The sequence below is a fragment of the Myxine glutinosa genome, chromosome 12 (assembly GCF_964187855.1).
Source record: "Myxine glutinosa chromosome 12, kmMyxGlut1.1, whole genome shotgun sequence".
NCBI classification, from domain to species: domain Eukaryota; kingdom Metazoa; phylum Chordata; class Myxini; order Myxiniformes; family Myxinidae; genus Myxine; species Myxine glutinosa.
In genome coordinates, this window is record NC_136272.1 from 36305286 (window position 1) to 36331314 (window position 26029).

Below are 26029 nucleotides of genomic sequence, written 5' to 3' on the forward strand. Positions count from 1 at the left end.
TCCTTTTGTAACCTGGCCTGTGACATCAGTTCTGGCGCGCCACCAATCAGAGCCTCGTAGCTTCCTGCTGTCCACCGAACCTTCTCGCGCCTTCCGCGCTGATTGGTTCCAGGTTCGCGCCTTCCGCGTCAACCAATCACAGTCCTCCTGGGCGTGGTTACAGCTCGTCTCATGCGATGTTGCTAGGCCACCTGGTAGTGCGGCTGGCGGCGGCCATCCGGCTGTGCCCCGATCTGGCTTCCTGCCGGTCTTCTTCCAAGGTCATTGTAAGGGAAGGGAACTAATTAATGTGTGCACTAAGGACCTATCTAAGTGTTTATATGAGTGCGTTGCCAAAAGGGACAAAGGAATGATTACCAGGTCTGACACCCAGGGGTTTATCTTAGTCCCTACAACTATTTAACACACAAACATCCTTGTATGTTCACAGGTATACTCTTACCCCGACAAACCGCCTAAAAACACAGAACTTATTACAGGGTAGATTCCCTATCGCGACAGTCGAAGCATGTTACCTATACAGATCTACCTGGCTCTAGATATTCCTTTACCCCCCGACATAACAGTATTGTCAACTTCCATATACTGTATGTGTTATTGGTTGAGGTTTTGGGGTTCCAACTGAATAAAGACCCAGCATGGGTTGAACATCTTGGCCCGCACAACTTTCCATGACGTGTGCGATGGATGATGTCGCACGCCGAACGCGTTTCAAATGGCCCATCTTCTGACAATTCAAATACACACTATCCTTATAGAGACAAGCATGATGGGAATGTTGACCTCCGAAACCCCACAGGCCTGAGCAGGCACCTTGTCACCCCCACTCGAAGTGTTATATCTGCAGCCTGTGGTATTCCTTAGTGTGTTGTTCCTTGGTTGTTTTCAGAGTCTGAGGTGAACAAGATATCTTGTTGATGTCCCATGTCAATTTGCACTTTCTGATTGGCGATGGCCTATACATCATTGAGGGACTGTTCGACAGTTGATGCGGTGTCAACTGCCTTGTTGAATTTAATGTCCTCTAACTTGATGCGAAGTATCGCAGAAAGCATATTCTCATCTTGTAGATTGGCAATAAAGTTATCCTCGAGCCTGGACTCTCATCTGGCATAAATTTGCAGGTGACAGACAGCCAAGATCATTTACATGTTCTTCAGAGTTCCTCGTCAAATTATTATTGAATTCATACCTGACTATCTTTTTTACCGCGGATTTTTCGGGATTAGTATGTTCCTTCATTTTCTGGACAATAGATCGGAACATCAAGACATCATTTTTCATCTTGTTGGGAGCGATCAGGCCATACACCGACAGCAAAGAAAGAAGAATGGCCTTGTTTGTGATTTTGTTGTCCTTGCCTTTTGTGATTTTTTTTTCTTTTTTGGGAGGGGGTGGGAGGGGGGGGGGGGGGTTGGGGAAGGGGGGGATACAAGGTCGAGGCTCGTGAAAGAGCTAACATTAATCACACAAAAAGTCAAACCGACACATAAAACATATAATAAGGGGAGCGGTAGACAAGATTGGAAGAGAGGGGGAAGGACACAAAACACAACATTTGAGAGCAGGGACATCGAGATATCTGTGGGAGGGAGAGGGCTTGGGGAGAGGTGGGAGAGGTATGAAGCACATGGACACTGTGAGGACTTCCAGGAAAGAAGTTGGAATTTCAAAAAAGTGGATCTGGGGTGAATTAGCGGGGGTCGAAAAGATCAAGGTTTTGGATGGGGGAAGATAAGAGATGGTGGTGAACAGCTGTTTTAAAGACCTGGAGGGAGGAGTGGGATTGAAGAGAGTGGGGGAGTTTGTTCCAGAGGCAGGAGAAAAGAGGAATGAAAGAGTGAAGGTGAGCAGAGAGTCTTGATTTTGGCAGTTTAACCATAAGAGGGTTGCTGGCAGATCTTGTGCGACCTGTAGGAATATTTGGGGGACAGAGCACAGAGAGAGCTGGGGGAGCAAGGCCGGAGAGGAGTCGGTAGAAGAAAGAAAGACCACCAACCTGCCTGCGGTGAGTGAGTGAAAGGCCCTCGGAGTTAGCTTAATCGCGGGAGATTCCAATTATCCTGAAAGCTTTGGTTTCAACAGCGTGAAGCCGAGCTAGGTGTGAGGTAGGAGCACCGGCCCAGAGGGGAGAACAGTATTCCATTGAACTGCGGATGAAAGCCTTGTATGTGTTGATGAAATATAACTCCAATTGTTCAGCTAAAAGTTAAAAATCGTCGCCATGGAACGTGGCAACTTCATCATCAATGCTGACTCCATTGATGTCCATCCTCTTTGCCAACTGTCAAGTGTTTCATCAAAAATACGAGTAATAAGAGACGAGGCCAGAGCCAAATGTGTTTATGGTATCAGCTTTCATTATTCTACAGTAGTTCCACCAGGTGCCACTCAGCAAATGGTGCTCAAGTATATACACCACATGCCCCAAAGTATGCGGACACCCCTTCTAATTAGTGGATTCGGCTATTTCAGCCACACCCATTGCTGACAGGTGTATATTATAATCAAGCACACAGCCATGCGATCTCCATAGACAAACATTGGCAGAAGAACGGGCCGTACTGAAGAGCTCAGTGACTTTTAACATGGCACCGTCATAGGATGCCAGCTTTCCATCAAATCAGTTCGTCAAATTTCTGCCCTGCTAGAGCTGCCCCGGTCAACTGTTAGTGCTGTTATTGTGAAGTGGAAACGTCTAGGAGCAACAACAGCTCAGCCACAAAGTGGTAGGCCACACCAGCTCACAGAACAGGACTGCCGAGTGCTGAAGCGTGTAGTGCGTAAAAATCACACAAAATCACACGTAGTGGCATACAACACTCACTGCCGAGTTCCAAACTGCCTCTGGAAGCAGCGTTAGCACAACAACTGTTCGTCGGGAGCTTCATGAAATGCGTTTCCATGGCCGTGCAGCCAAACACAGGCCTAAGATCACCATACGCAATGCCAAGTGTCGACTGGAGTGGGGTAAAGCTTTCCACCATTGGACTGTGGAGCAGTGGAAACACGTTCTCTGGAGTGATGAATCATGTTTCACCATCTGGCAATCCGACAGACGAATCTGGGTTTGCGGGCGCGCAGGAGACGCTACCTGCCCAAATGCATAGTGCCAACTGTAAGGTTTGGTGGAGGAGGAATAATAGTATGGGCTGTTTTTCATGGTTCGGGCTAGGCCCCTTAGTTCCATTGAAAGGAAATCTTAACGCTACAACATACAATGACATTCTAGACGATTGTGTGCTTCCAACTTTGTGGCAATAGTTTGGGGAAGGCCCTTTCCTGTTTCAGCATGACAATGCCCCCATGCACAAAGTGAGGTCCATAGAGAAATGGTTTGTTGAGATCGGTGTGGAAGAACTTGACTGGCCTGCACAGAGCCCTGACCCCAACCCCATCGAACACCTTTGGGATGAATTGGAACGCCGACTGCGAGCCAGGCCTAATCGCCCAACATCAGTGCCCAACCTCACTAATGCTCTTGTGGTTCAATGAAAGCAAATCCCTGCAGCAATGTTCCAACATCTAGTGGAAAGTCTTCCCAGAAGAGTGGAGGCTGTTATAGCAGCAAAGGGGGGACCATCTCCATACTAATGCCCATGATTTTCGAATGAGATGTGTGATGTTCGGGTGTACACATACATTTGGTCATGTAGTGTATCACACTTGGTACTGCTTCAGCTACATATTTAAATTTTTTTTTTTATATTGCACCAGCACACATTTGTTTCTTTATTCCATGTGTAACCTGTTTTTCCTCCACAATGCTATTGTTACCCTGCGCTCGCAAAGCGAAAACAGGGTTAGGCATTCGATTGCGCACGTGCGCACGTGCGTACGTGTTGCGTACGTGCATTCTGCATTTTAAAAAAATCATATTTCTCCGCAACCGTTGGTCCAATTGACACGAAATTTTACCATAGGGGTGCCTTTACCTGTAGGATTTTTTTATTCCTAATTATGACGTCATAGGTCACGTGGTATGGACGCCATTTTGGAAAAACGTTACACCTCTATATCTCCGAAACAGCTAAATGGAAAAAATTTAAACAAGGCTCATTGTGAAGTGCACCCCATGGGGAATAAGATATGTTAATGATGATGTAATCGGTGCTTTCATTATGACGTCATGATTCGACAAGTACAACGCTTTATCTGATCAGTATGACAAAAAATTCACTGCAACTGTTTGTCTGATGGACACTAAATTTTCACCATAAGAGCACCTCCTCCTGTAGAATTTTGTAATGATAATTATGACATCATAGGTCATGTGGTACAGGCACCATCTCGGAAAAATTAAAAAACGTTGCACCTCTATCTCCGAAACCGCTCCATGGCAAAAATTGAAACGTGGTGCGTTGTCAACTTATCCCCATGGGGAATAAGTGTCGTTAACGATGACATCATTGGTGCCTTAATTATGACGTCATAATTCGATAGGGACAACGCTTAGTCTGATTAGTTTGAAATTTAGTAAGCGTGATCGACACAACAATTTTATTAGAGAATGTAAATTTATGATGTCATCGATCACGTGGTCTGTCATCGATCACGTGATCATTGGAATATGGGATCAAAGAAAAAAACCCTTCCAAAATCAGAAGAGTTGGCTCGCACAAAGTTGACTGCTCAGGGTATAGGTATCCTATGAATACCATCTAGTTTGTTTTATGTTTCCTGTTATTTTGATAGTAATGATGATGGTTTGATGGTTACAAGTTTTTATGATTATAATAATAACAATAATTATCTACATATAATGGAGCAAGTGTTTGGATGTATGTATGTATGTATGTATGTATGTATGTATGTATGTATGTATGTACCATATGTATGTCTGCTCTATAACTAATGGTTGGACAGCTGGCCAGATGTCACCCACAATTGTAAACTGAAAAAAAAAAAAACACATTTGTGCTATGGTAGCCTAACGCATCTTCGGAAGTTTATATTCACAATCACCATGCCCTCCCGATAAGTTATCCGTTCAGTGTAAAATACTAAGGGACTGTTAAAAGGATCATTAAATATCAAAAGGTTGGAGCAGGTAGACATCATGGGCCTATCTTTTTTCTGAGGGCCAAGATTAAAACAAATTTCATTCTACATTTTATACCTATAACAATAAACTTTATTTGATTGATTTGAAGAAAGTGACTACGTATACGCCTCCGGCTTCTGGCCTCTGGTGTCAGAATATGGCCCATTGCAATTTAAGTTATCAGAGTTATTATAATATTTTAAGTTATAATTTAATAATTTAAGTTATCAATCCCTGGTGTTGGGCTAGTGGCTAGGGTGCCGGCTTAGGATCCTAGGATCCTGGGTTCGAATCCCGGTCGATTGCTGAATTAACGCCAGGGGGGTTGACTCAGCCTGTCATCCTTCCGAGGTCGGCTAATTGAGTACCAGTTCACTGGTAATTCCCTGTTTGTCGTTAAAGGCGGCAAAAAGGGTTGGCGTCAGGAAGGGCATCCGGCCGTAAAACATTGCTTCAAAAAGGGGACCGAAAAACAACAACAACCACGGTCCCCGAAAAAGGCCAACCCCCGCTTTGCGGGGAAAAATGGCCTCTAAAGGTGTTTTTTTTTTTTTTTTAGAGTTATTATAACTACGATGTATTATACGAGTATATGCAAATAATTAGTAGGCACGATTTTTGCTGCATGTACATAACCCATATAATTTTTTTTAATTTTCAGGAGTGATTGAGGCAGTGGTATGTTGCCTATACACCACCAAAATAAAGGAATGTGTCAGAAGAATGTGTTGCACGCTTGAAACAAGATCGCCTGTAGGGCAGGTACTCTGGCAGGGTGGGTACTCTGCTGGTAATAGTAATAATAATAATTCCTATACAATTGTTCACTCCCCTGATCCTGATTTGGTACAGGTGGCACAACTGCTGCTTCATGTGTAAAATAAAGAAGTTTGTTTTTGAGCATAAAAGCCAGGCTCCCTGCTGTATTACCTTGCAAATTCCAGCATTTTGGCCATATTTCCCCAATGCTGCTCCACGATTGTATGAATGGGAGAGAGAGGAAGAAGCAGACATGGACGGAGGTCATCGGTTTCTCTCTTGCTAGCCTACTGTGCATTTCCTCTCCAACCACCGTCCATGCATTCCATCTTGTATCCTCTCACCTACCACCTTGAGCAAGCGCCTTCTCCTACTGTGGTTAAAGGCAAGACTGGCACTTGTCGTACCTCTTAAAGGCTTAAACACTGCCCAGGTCTATGTGACTGATTGTGTGTGTGGCACCGAGAAGACAGATTGATGTATTGTGGTTTTATTAAGTGGGAATCGTTTTATCCGTCATGTTTTTATGCGACAAATTAATTATTGATTTATTGAGGAACGGCGTGCACCTCATGTCTGCCGACATTTTGTGACGATAAACCGGGTTTTTCCGCAGTCCTTGGAGGATTAAAATTCTCGTCTCTGATTCATAAATGGCATGGGATTTGGCCGCCGGATCACAGGCCCATGGCAACAGCTCGCATAAATATACACATATACTCACATGTATTTACACCTTAAATTACCATATAAAAAATGAGTATCATGCCTAAAATCAATGAATGACTTATTTCGAAAGTATTACTGGGACAGAGGGTATTTGTCTCATCATTATTAACTTTGTGAAAAACAATGAATCCCTTCTTCAGCAAACACAGAAAGCAAATGTTCACCACCATCTCTTATCTTCCCCCATCCAAAACCTTGATCTTTTCTACCCCCGTTAATTCACCCCAGATTCACTTTTTTAAAATACCAGCTTCCTTCCTGGAAGTCCTTGCAGTGTCCTTGGGATTTATACTTCTCCCACCCCTCCCCCCCCCCTTCCCACGCCTCCTCCCCCCAAGCCCTCCCACAGATCTCCCGTTGTCCCTGCTCTCAAATGTTGTGTTTGTGTGCTTCCCCTTCTCTCCCCATCTTGTCTACCACTCCCCTTAGTATATGTTTTATGTGTCTGTTTGATTTTTTTTTTGTAATAAATGTTAGCTCTTTCACGAGCCTCGATCCTGTATACAAAAAAAACAACAACAAAAAAACGTGCAAATATATTAAATGTAATAGCCTGCTGCTCTGTTCCCATCGAAGTACAATAAAGCATGCTGCTGGCTGGCATCCCTTGGTGTTCGAGATCATGCTGCTGGCATCCCATGGGGCTAAAGATCATGCTGCTGGGATCCCTTGAAGTTTGAGATCATGCTGCTGGGATCCAATGAAGTTCGAGATCATACTGCTGGGATCCCATGAAGATCGAGATCACGCCGCTGGGATCCCATGGGATTCGAGATCATGCTGCGAGGATCATATGAAGTTCAGGATCATGCTGATGGGATCCCATGAAGTTCGAGATCATGCTGCTGGGATCCCATGAAGTTTGAGATCATGCTGCTAGGATCCCATGAGGTTCGAGATCATGCTGCTAGGATCCCATGGGGTTCAAGATCATGCTGCTGGGATTCCATGAGGTTCGAGATCATTCTGCTGGGATCCCATGAGGTTCTAGATCATGCTGATGGGATCCCATGACGTTCAAGATCATGCTGCTGGGATCCCATGAAGTTCGAGATCATGCTGCTGGGATCCCATGAGGTTCGAGATCATGCTGCTGGGATCCCATGGAGTTCGAGATCATGCTGCTCGGATCCCATTAAGTTCGAAATAATGCTGCTGGCATCCCATGAAGTTCGAGATCATGCTGCTCGGATCCCATGAGGTTTGAACTCATGCCGCTAGGATCCAATGAAGTTCAGGATCATGCTGATGGGATCCTATGAAGTTCAGGATCATGCTGCTGGGATCCCATGAGGTTCGAGATCATGCTGCTCGGATCCCATGAGGTTCGAGATCATGCTGATGGGATCCTATGAAGTTCAGGATCATGCTGCTGGGATCCCATGAAGTTCGAGATCATGCTGCTGGGATCCCATGTGGTTCGAGATCATGCTGCTAGGATCCCATGTGGTTCGAGATCATGCTGCTAGGATCCCATGGGGTTCAAGATCATGCTGCTGGGATCCCATGAGGTTCGAGATCATTCTGCTGGGATCCCATGAGGTTCTAGATCATGCTGATGGGATCCCATGAAGTTCAAGATCATGCTGCTGGGATCCCGTGGGGTTCAAGATCATGCTGCTGGGATCCCATGAGGTTCGAGATCATTCTGCTGGGATCCCATGAGGTTCTAGATCATGCTGATGGGATCCCATGAAGTTCAAGATCATGCTGCTGGGATCCCATGAAGTTCGAGATCATGCTGCTGGGATCCCATGAGGTTCGAGATCATGCTGCTGGGATCCCATGAGGTTCGAGATCATGCTGCTAGGATCCCATGGGGTTCGAGATCATGCTGCTGGGATATCCCATGGGGTTTGAGATCATGCTCCTGGGATCCCATGAGGTTCGAGATCATACTGCTGGGATCCCATGAGGTTCGAGATCATGCTGCTGGGATCCCATGGGGTTTGAAATCATGCTGCTCGGATCCTATGATGATCTCATGCTGCTAAGATACCATTAAGCTCAGGATCATGCTGCTGATATCCCATGAGGTTTGAGATCATGCTGCTGGGATCCAATGGGGTTCGATATCATGCTGCTCGGATCCCATGAGGTTTGCTGGGCTGAAAGGATCAAAACCTTGATGAAAAACGGTGCCCATCTGATTATCCAGGCATTTGGAAAACCAGTCAATTGCTTTTTGGTTAAGGTAATAAACTCAAATATAAAATAGCTTTTACAAGTACTTGTAAGTACGTAATATATCTATGTATGTGTTTGTATGTGCATGTGTAGTGTATGTGCATGTGTAGTGTATGTGCATGTGTAGTGTATGTGCATGTGTAGTGTATGTATGTATGTGTTGTGTATATATTATATATATATATATATATATGATGTGTGTGTGTGTGTGTGTGTGTGTGTGTGTGTGTGTGTGTGTGTGTGTGTGTGTGTGTGTGTGTGTGTGTGTGTGTTTATGCATGTGTGTGTATGTATGTATTGTTAATGTCCGGCTTCCTTCTTGTAACTACAATGCAGTAACTGGTCTTTATTTTGATTACAGAAGCTCGTGGGCCTTTGGCTATTTTGGTGTACTCATTCCTGAAGCTATTACAATGCAACAAAGATGTTGGAATACTGCTCTTACAAAGATATTTTGGCCTTCAATGGTTCGTTATTATTTTAATTCTTCAATTTATTTTCTCCCAAACTATCAGGGCCATTTTCGTTATCATTTCCATGTACCTAATTCTGGGCAGCAATATTGCACTACTTTTCTGAAACTATCTCCAACTTTTTGTTCACTTCTGAAATTAGTACTTGAAGTAAAATTAAATAAACCCAAGGACAGAAGCCCAAAGGCAGACGCATGCAACTGTTAAGCCAACAACATAAGCAAGAAAAGTAGTGCGTTTTTCAGGTTGGATTAAATCACGGCTATTGCATTTTATGGCTGCATGAGTGCATGGTCCATGGACATCAAGAGCTGCGGCTGTTTTATCGACGTTGTCAGTATCTTTACGCCAAAGCTATTAGCCAGTTGTCTGCACTCAACATATATGTAGTGGCTTGTCATAATCATGAAGGGTAAAATGGAGCTCAGGCGGTAAAGATTAAATGTAACCGATCACGAGATTAGGATAATTTTGCCACAAGAGTCTGTCATTTCCAGAACCCTCCTCTCAACAATGTCTTCGCAAATAAAGCATTTCATATTAACCCCCATGTCATTGCTTTTATAAAAGATAATAAAATTTCATTCATTTGTATCAGCAGCACCTGCCTGCTGTTTTGAATTTTGTATTGTTTGTTTTTGCTGGTTTTTTTTTTTTTTTTGCAAAAGTCCTTTAAAAACTTTTTAAATCTCAGAAACAATTTTTGGGATGGAAATACTGGAGAATCTGCTTTAAAATAAGTCTTGAGCCAAATTTAGAAAGGATAATAGCAAAAAAAAACATTTCAGATTTCTTTATATGTTTTCCTCTTTTTCCCCACCTGTGGAATCATGTTCCACATCCTCTTCAATCTCAGGCATGGATCCACGATTTTAGGTTAGGGGGGCACAAAAAAAATGTACATTTCGTAAAAAATGTAATTTTGCTGAACAGAGCAAGAGTGATGAAGAGTGGTTGACTGGTTGAGAAGAGTGATGGAAATGAATGTAGAAGGAAGTAGAGGACGGGGAAGACCGAGAAAGACTTGGGTAAAGATGGTGGAAGAAGAAATGCGGGCAAGGGGGTTAACAAGGAGAGATGCAGAAAATAGGGCAAAATGGAGAAGATTGTCATGGGGACCGCAAGGCTAACCCCCGCTCTTGCAGGGAAAATGGCCTTAAAATGCCTGTTGTTGTTGTTGTTGTAGAGCAAGACCTATGGAGGCCAATTTTTTTGTGTGTTTCTTTTGTCATAAATTCTAAAGACACGTCATACGTAATATACACAAAGACACGTAATATACTAAATACTGTATATACAAAGAATGCTCTAATGAATGAATGAATGAATGATCGTTTTAAGGCCATTTTCCCCGCTACAGCGGAGGTTAGCCTTGCGGGCCCCATGACAATCATGGTTCCCTGTTTGAGGCAATGTTTTTATGGCCGGATGCCCTTCCTGACGCCAACCCTTGGTCGCCTCTTACGATGTGCAGGGATACGGTGTACCTATTCTAAATCGGGGTGTACGCCGTGATCATTCATCCCAGCAAGCTGGTACTCAATTTGCCGACCTCGGAAGGATGACAGGCTGAGTCAACCCCCCTGGCGTTAATTCAGCGATCGATTGGGATTCGAACCAAGGATCCTAGGATCCCAAGCCGGCACCCTAACCACTAAGCCAACACCAGGCTTAGCCTCTAAGCCTCTAATAGAGGCCTCCAGCTAAGAGCCTCTAGCCTCTAGCCTCTAAGAGCCTCTAGCTAAAGCCACCAGCTAAGCCTCTAATAGACTTGGAAAATAATTTCTGTAAAGAAAAATCTTTTGCTCAAAACTCAACATTTATTTTAATTATCGTCTCATCATAGAAATTCAATTGAGTTAAAAGCAGACATGCATATAATGAAACAAATGAAATAATGATCAAAACAAACCAATGTCTCTGACATATTGAACAAGTGACCCTCATATAATTACGGTTTTGCCATCAGCGGAACATTTGCCTTGATCATCTGAACGATGTGAATCACTTATAACAAAACTTTCTTCTCCAACACATTTGATGCCTATTGTATACCCTGGAGAATTTCCCACGCTCAAAAATCATGATCTTGAAAAATGAAAACAGACTGTGTGCTGAATTCAAACAGAATGATAGGGACTCTGGATTATCTGATAATCTGGGTTAACATTCAACTTAATGGTTCGTGAATGGTTAGGAGAAAAGAAGCATCTCAGATGACAAATCAATGATTCCGGTGATTTGTTAATCATCAAGTATCCACCATGGGAACAAACGGAATGGTACAAATCAGTTCCATGCTGAACGCTTTTGTAAACATCAGCTGTGGTATGAGTCGGGTGATCCCACATTCCGTGACCACATCTTCGGTTATATACACATTAATACTTATGAAAAAAACCATCACTTTTGAAAGGAGGGGAGGGAATTATGGAGGCCATGTGCCAGTTGCACCCCCGTGGGGATTAGAGTGAAAATGGCTGCAGTAACGACTTGCAAAGCATCTCAAAGGAAGATACCAAGAGTTTGGTGATGTCAGCGGGCCACAGGCTCGATTTAGTTATTGCATGTAAAGGATATGTGACCAAATACTAACTATTATATAAAAATAATAACCACCTTTAGAGGCCATTTTTCCCCGCAAAGCGGGGGTTGGCCTTTTTCGGGAACCGTGGTTGTTGTTGTTTTTTTGGTCCCCTTTTTGAAGCAATGTTTTACGGCCGGATGCCCTTCCTGACGCCAACCCTTTTTGCCGCCTTTAACGACAAACAGGGAATTACCAGTGAACTGGTACTCAATTAGCCGACCTCGGAAGGATGACAGGCTGAGTCAACCCCCCTGGCGTTAATTCAGCGATCGACCGGGATTCGAACCCAGGATCCTAGGATCCTAAGCCGGCATCCAACCGCTAGCCCAACACCAGGGTTTTACTAACTATTATACTACTTTAATTTACTTCTAGTTAATCTGTTCCAATATTTGTGCTTACCTAAAATGAGGGCACTGAACATACAAAGTGCTATTTTTCTACAATGGTAAAACATATGCAAAGAAATACCAAGAAATAAAAGATGACCTTCTGTACTCTTATCTCACATTCATCTTTTAATCTCAAATCAAAAATTATTGAGTACATAGCAATAATAGCAAATTTGACTTCACTGTTCCAATACTGGGTGTTGGCAATGTTATATTGCAATATCAATTTTCCATACAAAGTCAACGGGGAAATAAAGGAGAAATATTGCCCTCCCCCTCCATCGGATGCCAATCCTTGGGATTTGTCCATGCTCTAGCCTATAAATGCTGAGTGTCAAGGAAGGAAGTAGCACGTACCATTTTTAGTCTTCGGTAAAACTTGGCCAGGGTAAGAATCGTACTGCCGACCTCGCAGACTCGGAACAGATCTTCCAACCACAATTATACTGAGTCTTTTGTTTTTACGTTAACTGTTTGAGGTGAGAAAAACTATTGAAGTGAAGTCGGATTGGTTTTACCTGATGGAGTTTTCAGCAAATCTGTATCATTCCTCAAGCCAAGGAAGGAAAACTGGTAGAGCTTCCACGATCGTTCGTTTGCAACTTCAACTGATGTTTGGCTCCACCGATAGATGATTTCTTCTTTTGGGTACCCATCTGGGGAATTAAAATAGAATAAAGCAAAGAAAAACAAAGTGAGGGTGAAGTTGATGCAAGAAAGCATCATCAGATGCAAGAAAAACAGTTTGGAAATGCTCATTGCAACCCAAGTGATAACCCTCTTATAGAAGTAATATGTGGCTGACTTCCTGAAAAGGGGATTCCAATGTCTACTACTAATTCTTCTTTAATGGCTCAAATTAGTCCCACCTTCTTGTTTGATTGGTCGCATGAATATTTCTCCTCTATCTCTAGTAATCTCTCTCTGCACCCTACCTCTCTCGTGGCTTTTGCCACCAATTCAATTTAAGTTTGCCCCTTCTCCTCTTTGACAACTGAATCTATGTCAATGGCCTGCCTGGACCACATCCTCCTCATCTTTCTTGAACACACACCCTATAAACAAAAGACAAATCACTGATCATCACCAAAGCAGCACACAATGCAGGGGTGCCAATCTACACTGCTAGACAGAGACAAGACATGCATATCATATCAGATGTGTAGCTGGAACTGAAAGTTGCATAATATAACATATACAGGGAAATCAATAATTAAGTACTTATTTTAAATATAGACATACTCGACATAATATATTGTTGCGAATATGGAATTTGGCCTCCATATCCGCTTGTAAATATTCCCCTATTTCCCCAATACTCCCCAACTATCCCCAATACCCCATTCCCTAGTCCCATTGTCTGTAAACAACAATCAGTAGAGCCGACCTTCCCCTTTTTCCCCCATTAAATGTCGTGCCCAGGTCCACCGCATCACACGTAGACAACTTTCGGACATCTTGCTAGTTATTCTTAGTCTATGTCAGTTAAGGACTCGTTTCCATTAGTTATGACTCTTCGTTGCACCAGAATGTGATTATATGGCACCAGTAGTGAGTTTAGGACCTTTCCCATACCTCCTTCCATCTTCTTCCCCAAACAACAACAACAACAACAACTACAACTACAACTACAACTCCAACAACAATTACAACAACAACGACGCTGCGCGGGGGGAGTGTGCGTCCTCCCACCAGCTCGGTTAGCCGCCATGACCATGCGCTCCACGGGGTTACCACGAAGGGGCTGGCTGTCAGCTCCTCGTCAAGGGCGGAGCCTGGTAAACCCCCCGCACGCACCCAATGAGAAGCAACGTGCCGATTCCACGAGGCGGAGCTAACGAGCCGAGGGCGTGTCACTCCCCGCCGGATATACGAAGCCACTTGCCGGATGTGAGGTCAGATGCGCCCCCAGCCTGGAGAGAGAAGTTGCCACGTACGAGCGCTGAATACCTCCCCGCATCTCTGGACCGGACGAGTCGATTCTGACCTTTGAGCCCAGGTGCACCTGGAGCCATCGATCCTGCCTTTCCTAGCCATCAAACCCCGTGTGAGTCAGCCTTTTGTCCCGTTTATCTGTCGTCTGTTGGGAATAATATAAGAGTGTGTCTAAGTGCTTGTCTTTCTATGCTGTACCTCTCGTCCTTGTAATCTAACCTTCCGTAACAATATAACCTCCTCCGGAGGTCTTGAGAACTGAACCCTGGTGTCGTGTCATTTGAATCCCAGCTGTGTGTCTTTTCCTTCATTGACCTAGCGTAGCGCGATTAGTCAACGTTCGGGTATAATCGGGTAACTTGTGCAGACGTGATCATACCAAACCGCTCGGTAAATAACATCTAAGCCACGTCTGTAACAATATATATCGACATCATACATACAATAAAAATAAACTTGACACGGAATTAAAATGTACAAATAAACAGGTTTAATAAAAATAATGCCAGGGAACAAAGAATGCATGGTAAAATATTCCTAAGTTGAGGATCCTCTATATGGACTCAAATACACACAAGGGGATGATAAAAGAACAAAAGTAAAAATGTAGTGTACTCAGCTTCGAGCGGCTCTTAAACCCCGAGCCCCCGCGTCCTTGCGTGGGAACACATGCCTTTGTGCACAGTTTGTGCACGGGAAAACAGACCTTAGCGCTCCGTTTCTTCACTCCAGCCGCACTCGTCCTCGCCGCCTGCTTCACACAGCACCGACGTCTCTCCGGTTCATTTGGCATGGCTCTCGCCGTCACGAAGCTACGGGCCAAGCGCACCAGAGTCCACGAGCTGCGATCGCCCCTCCTCACGATCGTCAAAACCCAAAGCCAGGGATATAAAATGCCGACTCCAATGTCCGCAAGACCGATTAATGAATGCCACTGCCCGTGATGAAATCCCCATGCAAGAGCCAAAATGTCCACGTCTGCTCGCCACCAAAGCCAGGACCCAAGAGAGGTAATGAATCCAACTGTCCTTTTTCAATGTCCCTTGCGCAAGAGCGATAATGAATGCCACTGCTCGTGATGAAATCCCCACGCAAGAGGACAAAATGTCGGGACTCAAGTCTTTTGGTTCTCAGAGCTCTTACGTCACCTGACAATCCTCCGCGTGGTCCAATCAACGGCCGCCACCACATCACTATCGCCGTCCTGACCAATCGTTCTTTGGGATGTGGCCACATTGCCACTTGCCAGCCTTTGTGATGGCTCGGCTGGCAGAACCCGCGGTAGTTCTCAATGTCCTGCTTCCAGTTGTTTTATTTAGTGTTATTAATTATGGTGTCGATTGCTTGGCTTGGTTGTGGTGTGTGGTGCAGTGTCATAAGGAGCACAGGAAAAGTTTACAGAGGCAATTACATACAGGGGATAAATTACCCTTAATCCCTCACTAATTAACATAACCCCACTCCACGTCATGGGGACAAAGATACACTCTTACCCGACATCCGGTCTAAACGGATCCCTACTTATGGTACATGGGGCTTCTTCTTCTTCACGACAGTGGGAGCACACTACCCATACAAATCTACCTGGACTAAGGTATTGCATTGCCTACCCTCCACAAACATAACTATATATATTGTTTTGGATCCCGTGTCTAAGGGGGGGGGGAGGGATTAAGACCCCGTTTCCCCACACACACCGGGTCCACGGACCGTCGACAACGACGAAGCTCGCGCCCGGAGGGTTGCGAAGCAACTCCAATCGCCAATCCCCCAACCACGAGCTGAAGGGTTTTTGTTTTTTCTATACAAGATCGAGGCTCGTGTAAGAGCTAACTTCAATCACAAAAAACAACAACGAATGGACACACAAAACATACAAAAAAGGGAGCGGGAGACAAGATGGGGAGAGAGAGGGAAGCACACAAGTACAACAGCAGAGAACAGGGATAATGGAAGATCCGTCGGAGGGAGAGGGCTTGGGGAGTGGAGGCATGGGAAGGCGGGGGGGGGGGGGGGGAGGGTGGGAAAGTATAAAGCACATGGACACTGCTGGAACTTCCAGGAAAGAAAAAAGTCGGTATTTCCAAAAAAAAATAAAAAATGGATTTGGGGTGAATTAATGTGGGTAGAAGAGATCAAGGTTTTTGATGGGGAAAGATAAGAGATGGAGGTGAACAACTGTTTTGAAGACCTGGTGGGAGGAGTGTGATTGAAGAGAGCGAGGGAGTTTGTTCCAGAGGTGGGAATAAAGGGGAATGAAGGAGTGAAGGTGAGCAGAGAGTCTTGATTTTGGCAATTTCACCAGAAGAGGGTTACTGGCAGATCTTGTGCGACCTGTAGGAATATTTGGGGGACAGCGCACAGATAGAGCTGGGGGAGCTAGGCCGCATAGGAGTCGGTAGAAGACAGAAAGACCACCTACCTGCCTGCGGTGAGTGGGTGAAAGGCCCTCGGAGTTAGCTTCATCGCAGGAGATTCCAATGATTCTGAAAGCTTTGGTTTCAACAGCGTGAAGGCGAGCTAGGTGTGAGGTAGGAGCACCAGCCCAGAGGGGAGAACAGTATTCCATTGAGAAAGGGTTATCGACCGTGATCCGAATACCTTTGAGATCACATGACCGGGAAGACCGGAGATTGAACCCTTCGCGATCCCACACCTAGTTCAATCTGGCGCGCCGAGCAAATCGCGCGGTGTGGGTCGCGTTTTTACACGACGTTATCTGCATTATATCTTATCGTTACTACATCTTATCATTATCGTCTTTTACACTACGTTTTTACACCTAACCGAGCAGCCGAATTCGGCTCGAACGATGCCGGGTCAATGGGGAAAAAGACGCACACGAGCAGGTCGAGAGGAAATAAAATGTACACGTCTTTATTCGCAAAAAGCACAGAAAAAGCACGAGAAGCAGGGTTATCATAAATCCTTACATAACTATTCCCAACACAGGTGCATGACACACTCGCACAGAGGGGATAAATCACACCGGTTATACTTGTATTGGGAGGACGTGCGGACGTTGATTCTGGTGAGGGCAGTTCCTGCGTGTAGCGTATGGGTCGATCCGGTAGACAGCACGGAGGAAGATGAGCACCGAGGAAGATCAGCACGAAGAACGGCCAGCACGGAGGAAGATCATTATGAAGAACGACTAGCCCTGCCCTTTATCGGGGGGTGGGGTGGGGGGAATGCCCTTCTGGAAGGTTCCACTGACCCCTACTGACCGCTGCCGGTCACGTACTGTCATTCAACCACACCTCCCTCTGGAAGGTTCCATGGCCTACCACTGGCCGCTGCCAGTCACGTGCTGTCACTCAACACGCCTCCCTCTGGAATATTCCACGGCCTACAACTGGCTGCCACTGGTCACGTGCTGTCATTCAACCATGCCTCCCTCTGGAAGGTTCGACGGCCTACCACTGGCCGCTGCCAGTCACATGCTGTCACTCAACACGCCTCCCTCTGGAAGGTTCCACGGCCTACAACTGGCTGCCACTGGTCACGTGCTGTCATTCAACAACGCCTCCCTCTGGAAGGTTCCACGTGGACCGTTCTTGCCCACCCACGAACCAACGTCTTCTTCAACAACACGAGGGGTTGGGATCCTGCCTAACTCAACACATATATGCACCTTTAATCACTACACAATGGAAAGGAAGCGAATCTTTACATTTAATAAGAAATAACTGACTAATGCAGGCTACGTGTTGTCGTGTAATTAACTAGAGTGGGTTTCTTTTATTTCTCAACCGTAACACGATATATATTGTTACGGTGTGTATATATATATATATATGTATATATATATATATATATATATATATATATATATATATATATATATATATATATATATATATATTTAAGCACACATATATATATATATATATATATATATATTTAAGCACACATATATATATATATATTTATATATATATTTACGCACACACACACACACATATATATATATATATATATATATATATATATATATATATATATATATATGGTGCTCAATGAATGGCCTGTTTCCTGTTGGTTTTTATTTGCTGTTTTAATGCACGATTGCTTGGCTTGTCTATGTGTGTGTGTTGCAGTATCATAAGGAACACAGGAAAAGATTACAGACGCACTTGAAAAAAAAAAAAAAAAAAAAAAACGCACTTACTTAGATGTGCACTTAGTGCAAACAAACGCACTTAGATGCAGGGAATTTACCATTAATCCCTAACTAATTAACATAACCCCACCCCTCGTCATGAGGACAATGATACACTCTTACGTGACATCCGGCCTGACGTATATACATCAAGATGGCTACAGGACATTCAGAGCATGGTATCAATACAATTCTACCAGGCTCTAAGGTAATCCATTGCCTACCCCCCACAAACGTAACAATATATATATATATATTTACACACACATATACATATATATATGCACGTATATACATATATACACATAGATACATATATATGTGACTTAAAGGCCACCATTTGACCTTTACTTTTAACGTGAACTCCAGGGCAATTTTGTTCCATTTAGACAGAAATTAGTTGAGTTATGGCAAAAAAAATGTATTTTTTCTATAATTAGGTGATGACCTTATAATTAGGTCAAGGTCAAAATAAATAAGTCAACCTCGCATACTTTTTATTACCATTATTAACGCAAAATTTCATTCTGAAAGTCCCAGCCAGCTCCAAGATATAGTTTGGACATTGGCAGAAAAGAAAAGTTAGGAAGAAAACCAAAAACCTAAATGGTGGTTTCGTACTCCGAGTGATCTGAGAAACTCTTAGGTATTAAAAATTGGGGCACTGATTGTGAAATCACTAAAACAAACCGAACAACAGGTGTAAACCATCCCCTATCATATAGGGGATAAGGGGGGGGGGGGGGGGGAGATGATATAATCCACTCTAATTGGATTATAGAATTTTTGCAACCTCATCAGCCACAAAAGAAATGCCCCAAGTACCATAACCTATTATACATGTATTGTCATTTACCAGGAATGGTTAAATTAAACAGATTAAACGAGCAAGAGAGGTTGTGCAAAAACAAGGATGTGATCCAAAATTGTGCACAGCCTGAGAACTAAAAATGGCAGAGCGTATGGAATTAGACATGATTTGACACAGTGAGTGTGCTTCCATACTACCCAGGCCTCTCATTAATAATTGGTAAAATAATTCACAGCTCATGGATCGTTGAAGACTAAAAGTTTTGCACAAACTTTGCATCATAAAATGAGGGCTGTATTATATTATAGTGACCAGATATGCAAATCCTCTTAAAATTTCAAGTCAATCAGATGAAAATTGAGGATTTTAGAAATGTGGCCTATGTTGACCTTTTGGCCTATGTTGACCTAAAATATAATTGGTGATTGAATTCAGTGACCAGATAAGCAAATCCTCTTCAAATTTCAAGTCATTTGGATGAAAATTGAGGATTTTAGAAATTCGACAAAGTTGGTGACCTTTGGCCTTTGTTGACCTATTGACCTTTTGACCCCAAACACAATAGGCTTCTTGATTATGACCAACTCCACCGTTTGGTGAAGTTTTATGAAGATCGGATGAAAATTGTGACCTGTTGGCAACTGACATACAGGCAAACAGACAGAATAATGTACAAGACCAACCAATATACTTTAAAAATCTTCGATTTCTGCAAGTAACAAGAAAACAAAAAACCAGAGTGAAAAACTGAGTACTCCCTTTCAGCGTGCGTCATCGCCAGGCACGGAAAGGGGGCATGCAGCGCCTGGAGATGGAATAGGAAAGGAGCGGTGTACAAAAATATGGGTTGCTGCATGGTTTATCAGGAGTGGTCACTGAAATTCCTATCTTAGGTAAAATCTATGTCAACTGTTGGTTGGCTTAAGGGAGCACTACACTGAACACAGTAAAAACAACACTGAATCACAGTAATGCACTTTTTGATAAAATGTCTTGATTGAAAATATGCAAAACTATATATGTACATGTTGCTTGATATATGAACATTACATTGGTATACATTACATAGCATTATAGTATGCATGGTTACCATGGTAACCAGATGCATACAAATGATGAATTACCACTTTTCAGCTTATATCTTCTCTATGACAAGTCCATTTACGTTCAAACTTGGTACATATATACGATACTAGGAAACAAACATTTTAATTGATGCATTTGTATAATTGGCATTTCGTGTTGCCATGGCAACCATTAATCGTCCAATGAGAATTGACATCCTTTAAATTAAAAACCCAAGGTCATAATACAATAAAACTCTATTAATATCTTTGTTGGGTCATTATCAATATCTGTGCCAAATTTGAAGTGAAAAGACTTAAGAATTCCAAAGTTATAGGGGAAAATGTAAACTAATATTATGTAAACACACATTTGCTGTAAGTGGCCATTGACATCAGGATTCCGTTTCCTATACATTGAAATTACAATTGCGTACAATGTTTTTCCATTATTTCATGAATCTGGAGTTCACTTTGCAAGTTTTTTCATTCTTTTCACCCTTGTACTTGTATGTTGATGGACAAACGCCTCTCCAAACTCCCCACTACCATATGTTTGGCCTTCTTCTTCAATAAAGCTTTCCTCCTTTTTTCTTTTTGCCTTTGAAATATTTTCCCGTATCTTTGTTTCCTGAACGGAAGCTTTCCTAGCAGCATCGTACAAACTTTTTTTGTCTTTTTTTTCTGCTGCTGCCTGTGTGTATAGTGCCCCCTTAACGAGAGTCGACTGTTAAATTATTCCGATATTACATAATGTGGTGATATAAACTGCAATCATTGTGCTTGTGTTAGAGCTGAAAATCGATATGATGCGTATATCCAGTGTGATTGATAATGATATTGCTTGTGATGCTTAATGGCTGACATGGTTTGTTTACTTTGCAACACATTTTAATCCTCGTGGCTTCAGTTCTTGATAATATTTCACATAATTTTCCAACTCAGCTCCTCTCCTCACATCCTGCCACTTGAGCATTGAGTTTTCAAAGGAAAGTCTCAAAATTTGTGGTTGGCCTCTGCAATGATTGTGGATTCTATAACGTGCATTGTTCAACTGCCACATTCTGCCTGTGTTGTTTTGACTTTGCTATGACCTCATGAACATGGAGGGAAACAAACGTCATACCATTATAAAGTTTTACGTGCTGGATCTCAAATGTCCACCTTTAATATTTTGCTTCAGAGTGAAAGCTAAACCTGTAGTACAAAGTAGGCCAAGACGACCCATCAACAGGGTAAAATAAGGCATCCCTCCCAATTACAAAAAAGCTGGCCACCTCACTGTCTTGTATCTGCGCATTGTATTATATCTCCTCTGAGACACCTTGCTCTGTAAATCTTCAATAAAGCACCTGTGTTCATTCATCCACAAACTAACATTTTGCCTTCTTCCTGTTTTTTTTTTTAACTCTTCTGCGTCACTTCCCCAAATTATTTTTTGCCTGTTTCTGAAGAAGGTCTATACTGTACTGTTCTATCGCTTATTGTGCTCACACAAAACATGGCGTGTGTTGCTTTGCCATATCTCTGTAGCTCTCAGCACTACGTACAGCTGGAGAACTCAAGTGGACACGAGTGCTCATCCATCGGAAAGTTGTGGAGCTGTAGTTGACACTCGGCATGAATGGTCAATCTGCACAACAAGAATCACAAAGAAGAATAAAAAACACAACCTGAACTGTTTCTTTTCTGTGTACAAGGAGGTTTCATGTAATGTTTTACTGTAAACTGCACTTAAAGATAACTTAGAATCCAATATATTGATATCACATGATCAGATAAGAAAGGAGTTAAATACTTCATATAAATTAATTAATTATATGATGAATGAATGAATGAATGATCGTTTTAAGGCCATTTTCCCCACTAGAGCAGGGGTTAGCCTTGCGGCCCCCATGACAATCATGGTTCCCTGTTTGAGGCAATGTTTTTATGGCCGGATGCCCTTCCTAGCGCTCAACCCTTAGTCGCCTCTTACGATGCGCAGGGATACGGTGTACCTATTCTAAACCGGGGTACACACCGGGATCATTCATCCCAGCAAGCTGGTACTCAATTTGCCGACCTCGGAAGGATGACAGGCTGAGTCAACCCCCCTGGTGTTAATTCAGCGATCGACCGGGATTCGAACCCAGGATCGTAGGATCCCAAGCCGGCACCCTAACCACTAAACCAACACCAGGCTCCAGGCTCCTCACACCATATAATTAATTATATTATGATAGCAATTTATTTAATCAGGTTATAAGTCATCAACTACATACTGTGTACTTGGACGTGAGGGTGCGAAGGGTTAAATCAGGCAAAATATAAGGCTTACCTGAAAATAAAAATGAAGGGAAGGAAGGAAAATAGGGAGGAAAATGATGTGTGGAAATTCCTATTTTGATGTATTTTGAAGCATTTTGCATACGTAATATGTTGATGGCCTCTCCAAATATCAATGCCCAACAGTTAACAAATATGAAAATGTGGGGTGTTTCAACAATCCTCCATCCACCAAAATTTGGCTATAATCGATTGAGCCAATTGTATTGATTATTAAAAAAAACTCTAAGCTGTAGTTTCAATGTCCACGTACAATCACCGGTCCCCAAAATTGGCATCATTTTAGCAATTATTTATTGGTGCTCATTGGCAGAGGCATTTGCCACATGTCTCTGCCTGCCTGGATCAATACGGGGGATTCACAAAAAGCTAGTAATTATACAAAAGTTGGGAAAAATTTACCAGGCTAGAAGTCTTTATCAGCACTAAGTACAGAAAAGTAGGAAGAAAATCCTGACTCTCAGCCCATCAGTATATTCCTTGCATAAGGACAAGAGTAATGGGGCAAGATGCCCCTGGTAGGAAAAGTGGGACAACTTCCATCTTCTCTGCCCCTCCCTCCCTTCTCTCCCTTCCTTCATATCCCTCCAAATCTGTCATATGAAATTTTTTCGTTATATTGGGGGAAGGGGAACTGGGGAGGGGAAAACATCTTACCGCAGCTATTATGCCAAGGGAACCTTGCCTCAGCATACCCTATTAGCTACAAGGCCTGAACATCTAGTCAGCTCTCCATGGCATCATTAAAAGCTGATTCAAAAATCAATCAATCGTGCATGTACTTCTAATGTGCAGGTTGCATCATCATCATTATGATTGGGATGTGGCTATTTCACTGATGCGGTTAATACCCCCTAGAAACGAGCACACAAGGGAGTCCATCAATGGATGACAACTCAGTGGGTTGGGATTTGTACCTGCAACCACCGAATTATAAAACGGGTATTCAGCCAATTGAGCCAGCCCAGAACCTGTGGTTCACAAGCCTTTTTCAACTCACCATGTTACAACATTCCAATGGCTATGGTTGAATGCATGCTAGACATTGGTTGGGCATTTGCTTTGAGATTAGGAAATTTCCACAAGCTCAGCAATTTTGTTTCCTCCCTCAGGCATTCTCTGCCTTTTCCCATCGTTCCAGAATATTCAACGAAAATCGTGACGTGAGCAGAGCAAACAACGGCAGTCAGATATTTCTCATGGTATCTTCATGTCTTTAAGCGATACAAGAATATTATATCCTTGCAAGGAAAACATGCTGAGCAGAAATATATTCAACCCTTCCCGTAACACAACATTCAAATCAATGAATATAGTTGAAGGAGGATGAATATCACCGATATCACCATTTCAATCAAAAACATAAACAACTAGAACGGCACTCAGTAGAGAGCATACCTCCACCTGGTTGGCCATATCACTCAATGGTGAAGAATCACTTAAAAAATTAAATAATTCTCATATCCGAATCCATATTCAGATCTTCACCAAAATCGAATTCATTCTTCCTTGTCACACACACAACATGTCCACCAAGTTTCGTCCAAATACATGCATAACTTTTTGATATATCCCGCAATGTATAGTTTTTGGCCCTATCTCTCAATGGTGAAGAATCACTTGAAAAATTTAAATAACTCTCATATCCGAATCCATACTCACTCAGGTCTTCACCAAAATCGAATTCATTCTTCCTTGTCACACACCCAACGTCTCCACCAAGTTTCGTCCAAATACATGCATAACTTTTTGATATATCTCGCAATGTATAGTTTTTGGCCCTATCTCCCAATGGTGAAGAATCACTTATAAATTAAATAATTATCGTATCCGAATCCATATTCAGATCTTCACCAAAATTGAATCGATTAGTCCTTGTCACACACCCAACGTCTCCACCAAGTTTCGTCCAAATCCGTCTGTAACTTTTTGAGATATCCTGCTACTTATCGTTTTTGGCCCTATCTCCCAATGGTGAAGAATCACTTATAAATTAAATAATTATCGTATCCGAATCCATATTCAGATCTTCACCAAAATTGAATCGATTAGTCCTTGTCACACACCCAACGTCTCCACCAAGTTTCGTCCAAATCCGTCTGTAACTTTTTGAGATATCCTGCTACTTATCGTTTTTGGCCCTATCTCCCGATGGTGAAGAATCACTTTAAAATTATAGTAGCCGAATCCGGATCTTCACCCAAATCTAATCATTTAGTCATTGTCACATACGCTAAATCGCTGCCAAATCTCGTCCGAATCCGTCCACAACCTTTTGAGATATTTTGTTCACAAACAAACGGACAGACAAAGACAGGGGTGAAAACATAACCTCCATCCACCTTTGGTGGCGAAGGTAACAATATCCAAGAAACATAACCGATGTATACAAGAATGTTATACCTGAGGGTGTAAAGCACTCGACCATTCTTCTCAATGCGGAGGAGTTGATTAGGTGTTGTGATCCAGTGGGCGTCCGCTTTCTTAGAGTTCCGGAAGAACGTGTCCGGGATCCAAATCTTCCCCACCATGTTACTGTTTAGGCGCAACACTTGCATTGTGCTGTTGAATCTCAACCTGCTGTCATACCACGTCTGCGCAAAGAAGATGTCGATTGTGTACTCCTGCAGGAAAAGTATCAAATAGTCATCTTTAGCGGAAACGCTTGTCTATCTCTTTGTCTGTTTCTGCCGCTGTTTCGGGAGCAACAAAGCAACAATCAGATGTAAAAATGAACAAAATGCAAATATGATAGAGAGGAAAACAATTTGTCAAAAGATAAATGAGTGTCCAGGAAACGTATGACAATTGATGGATTTAAATAATTTTTATTTTTTACTTTTTTGCTAATTAAAAACGGAATATTTCGTTTGCGCTAAAGCGAATCTGCGGAAATCAGGGTCGCGCAGTGCGGGGTATCACCGTATTGATATTAAAGATCACTTTTCTGACCTGAACGGTTTTATTGATAGGGCGAGGAACATTATTCACCGGCCTAGTAATTTTACTGAACCCCAGTGTTGTAGGCTACAAAGGTATATTTTTAAAGCAAAAGAGGAATTGAAATGATGATCCGTTTACCTTTGCTTGTCCACACTTACATCGTCATGGTTAATTTTGGTAGCCTCAACATTAATGGTGGTGGCAGCCAGTCATGGAAGCCCAGTCATGGAAGCTACAAGAATATAACCTTGTGATGCAGAAAAACTAGATGGTCTTTTGCAAGAAACGCATGTTACTCTAGTGTTCCAGGCTGAATGGAACCACGTGAGTTTCCTGGTTATTTAGACTCCCTGGGATCTGTTGACACCAATATGAAATTTACATTGCTAAATGTTTATGCACCCTTGAAATATTACAAAGCGAGGAGTCTTTTTGCTAGATTAGGACCCTATAATCAGGCAAATTGATCGACACAGGTGCATTATAATAGGGGTGGGTGGTGATTTCAACTGCATTCTGCAACTGAATAATGACCGGAACAGTGCAGAATCTCATCCTAGGCCGGACAAACTGTTAGATGACCTAGTAAGGAACTTTGGTCTCCATGATCTCTGG

At 42.8% G+C, this 26029-nt stretch overlaps 1 protein-coding gene across 3 annotated transcripts in view; it reads right to left on the minus strand.

The window, feature by feature from the left end:
- LOC137437954 (gamma-aminobutyric acid receptor subunit gamma-2) overlaps nt 1–26029 on the minus strand; it is a 196978-nt gene that overhangs the window by 21049 nt on the left and 149900 nt on the right. For all 3 annotated transcript variants that reach the window (XM_078766723.1, XM_068132741.2, XM_068132742.2), the window contains 3 exons: nt 24875–25095; nt 21694–21776; nt 12690–12827 (listed from right to left, as the gene is read on the minus strand). In XM_078766723.1, the coding sequence (XP_078622849.1) occupies nt 12690–12827; nt 21694–21776; nt 24875–25095 (442 nt within the window). The remainder of the gene's footprint in view (nt 1–12689; nt 12828–21693; nt 21777–24874; nt 25096–26029) is intronic.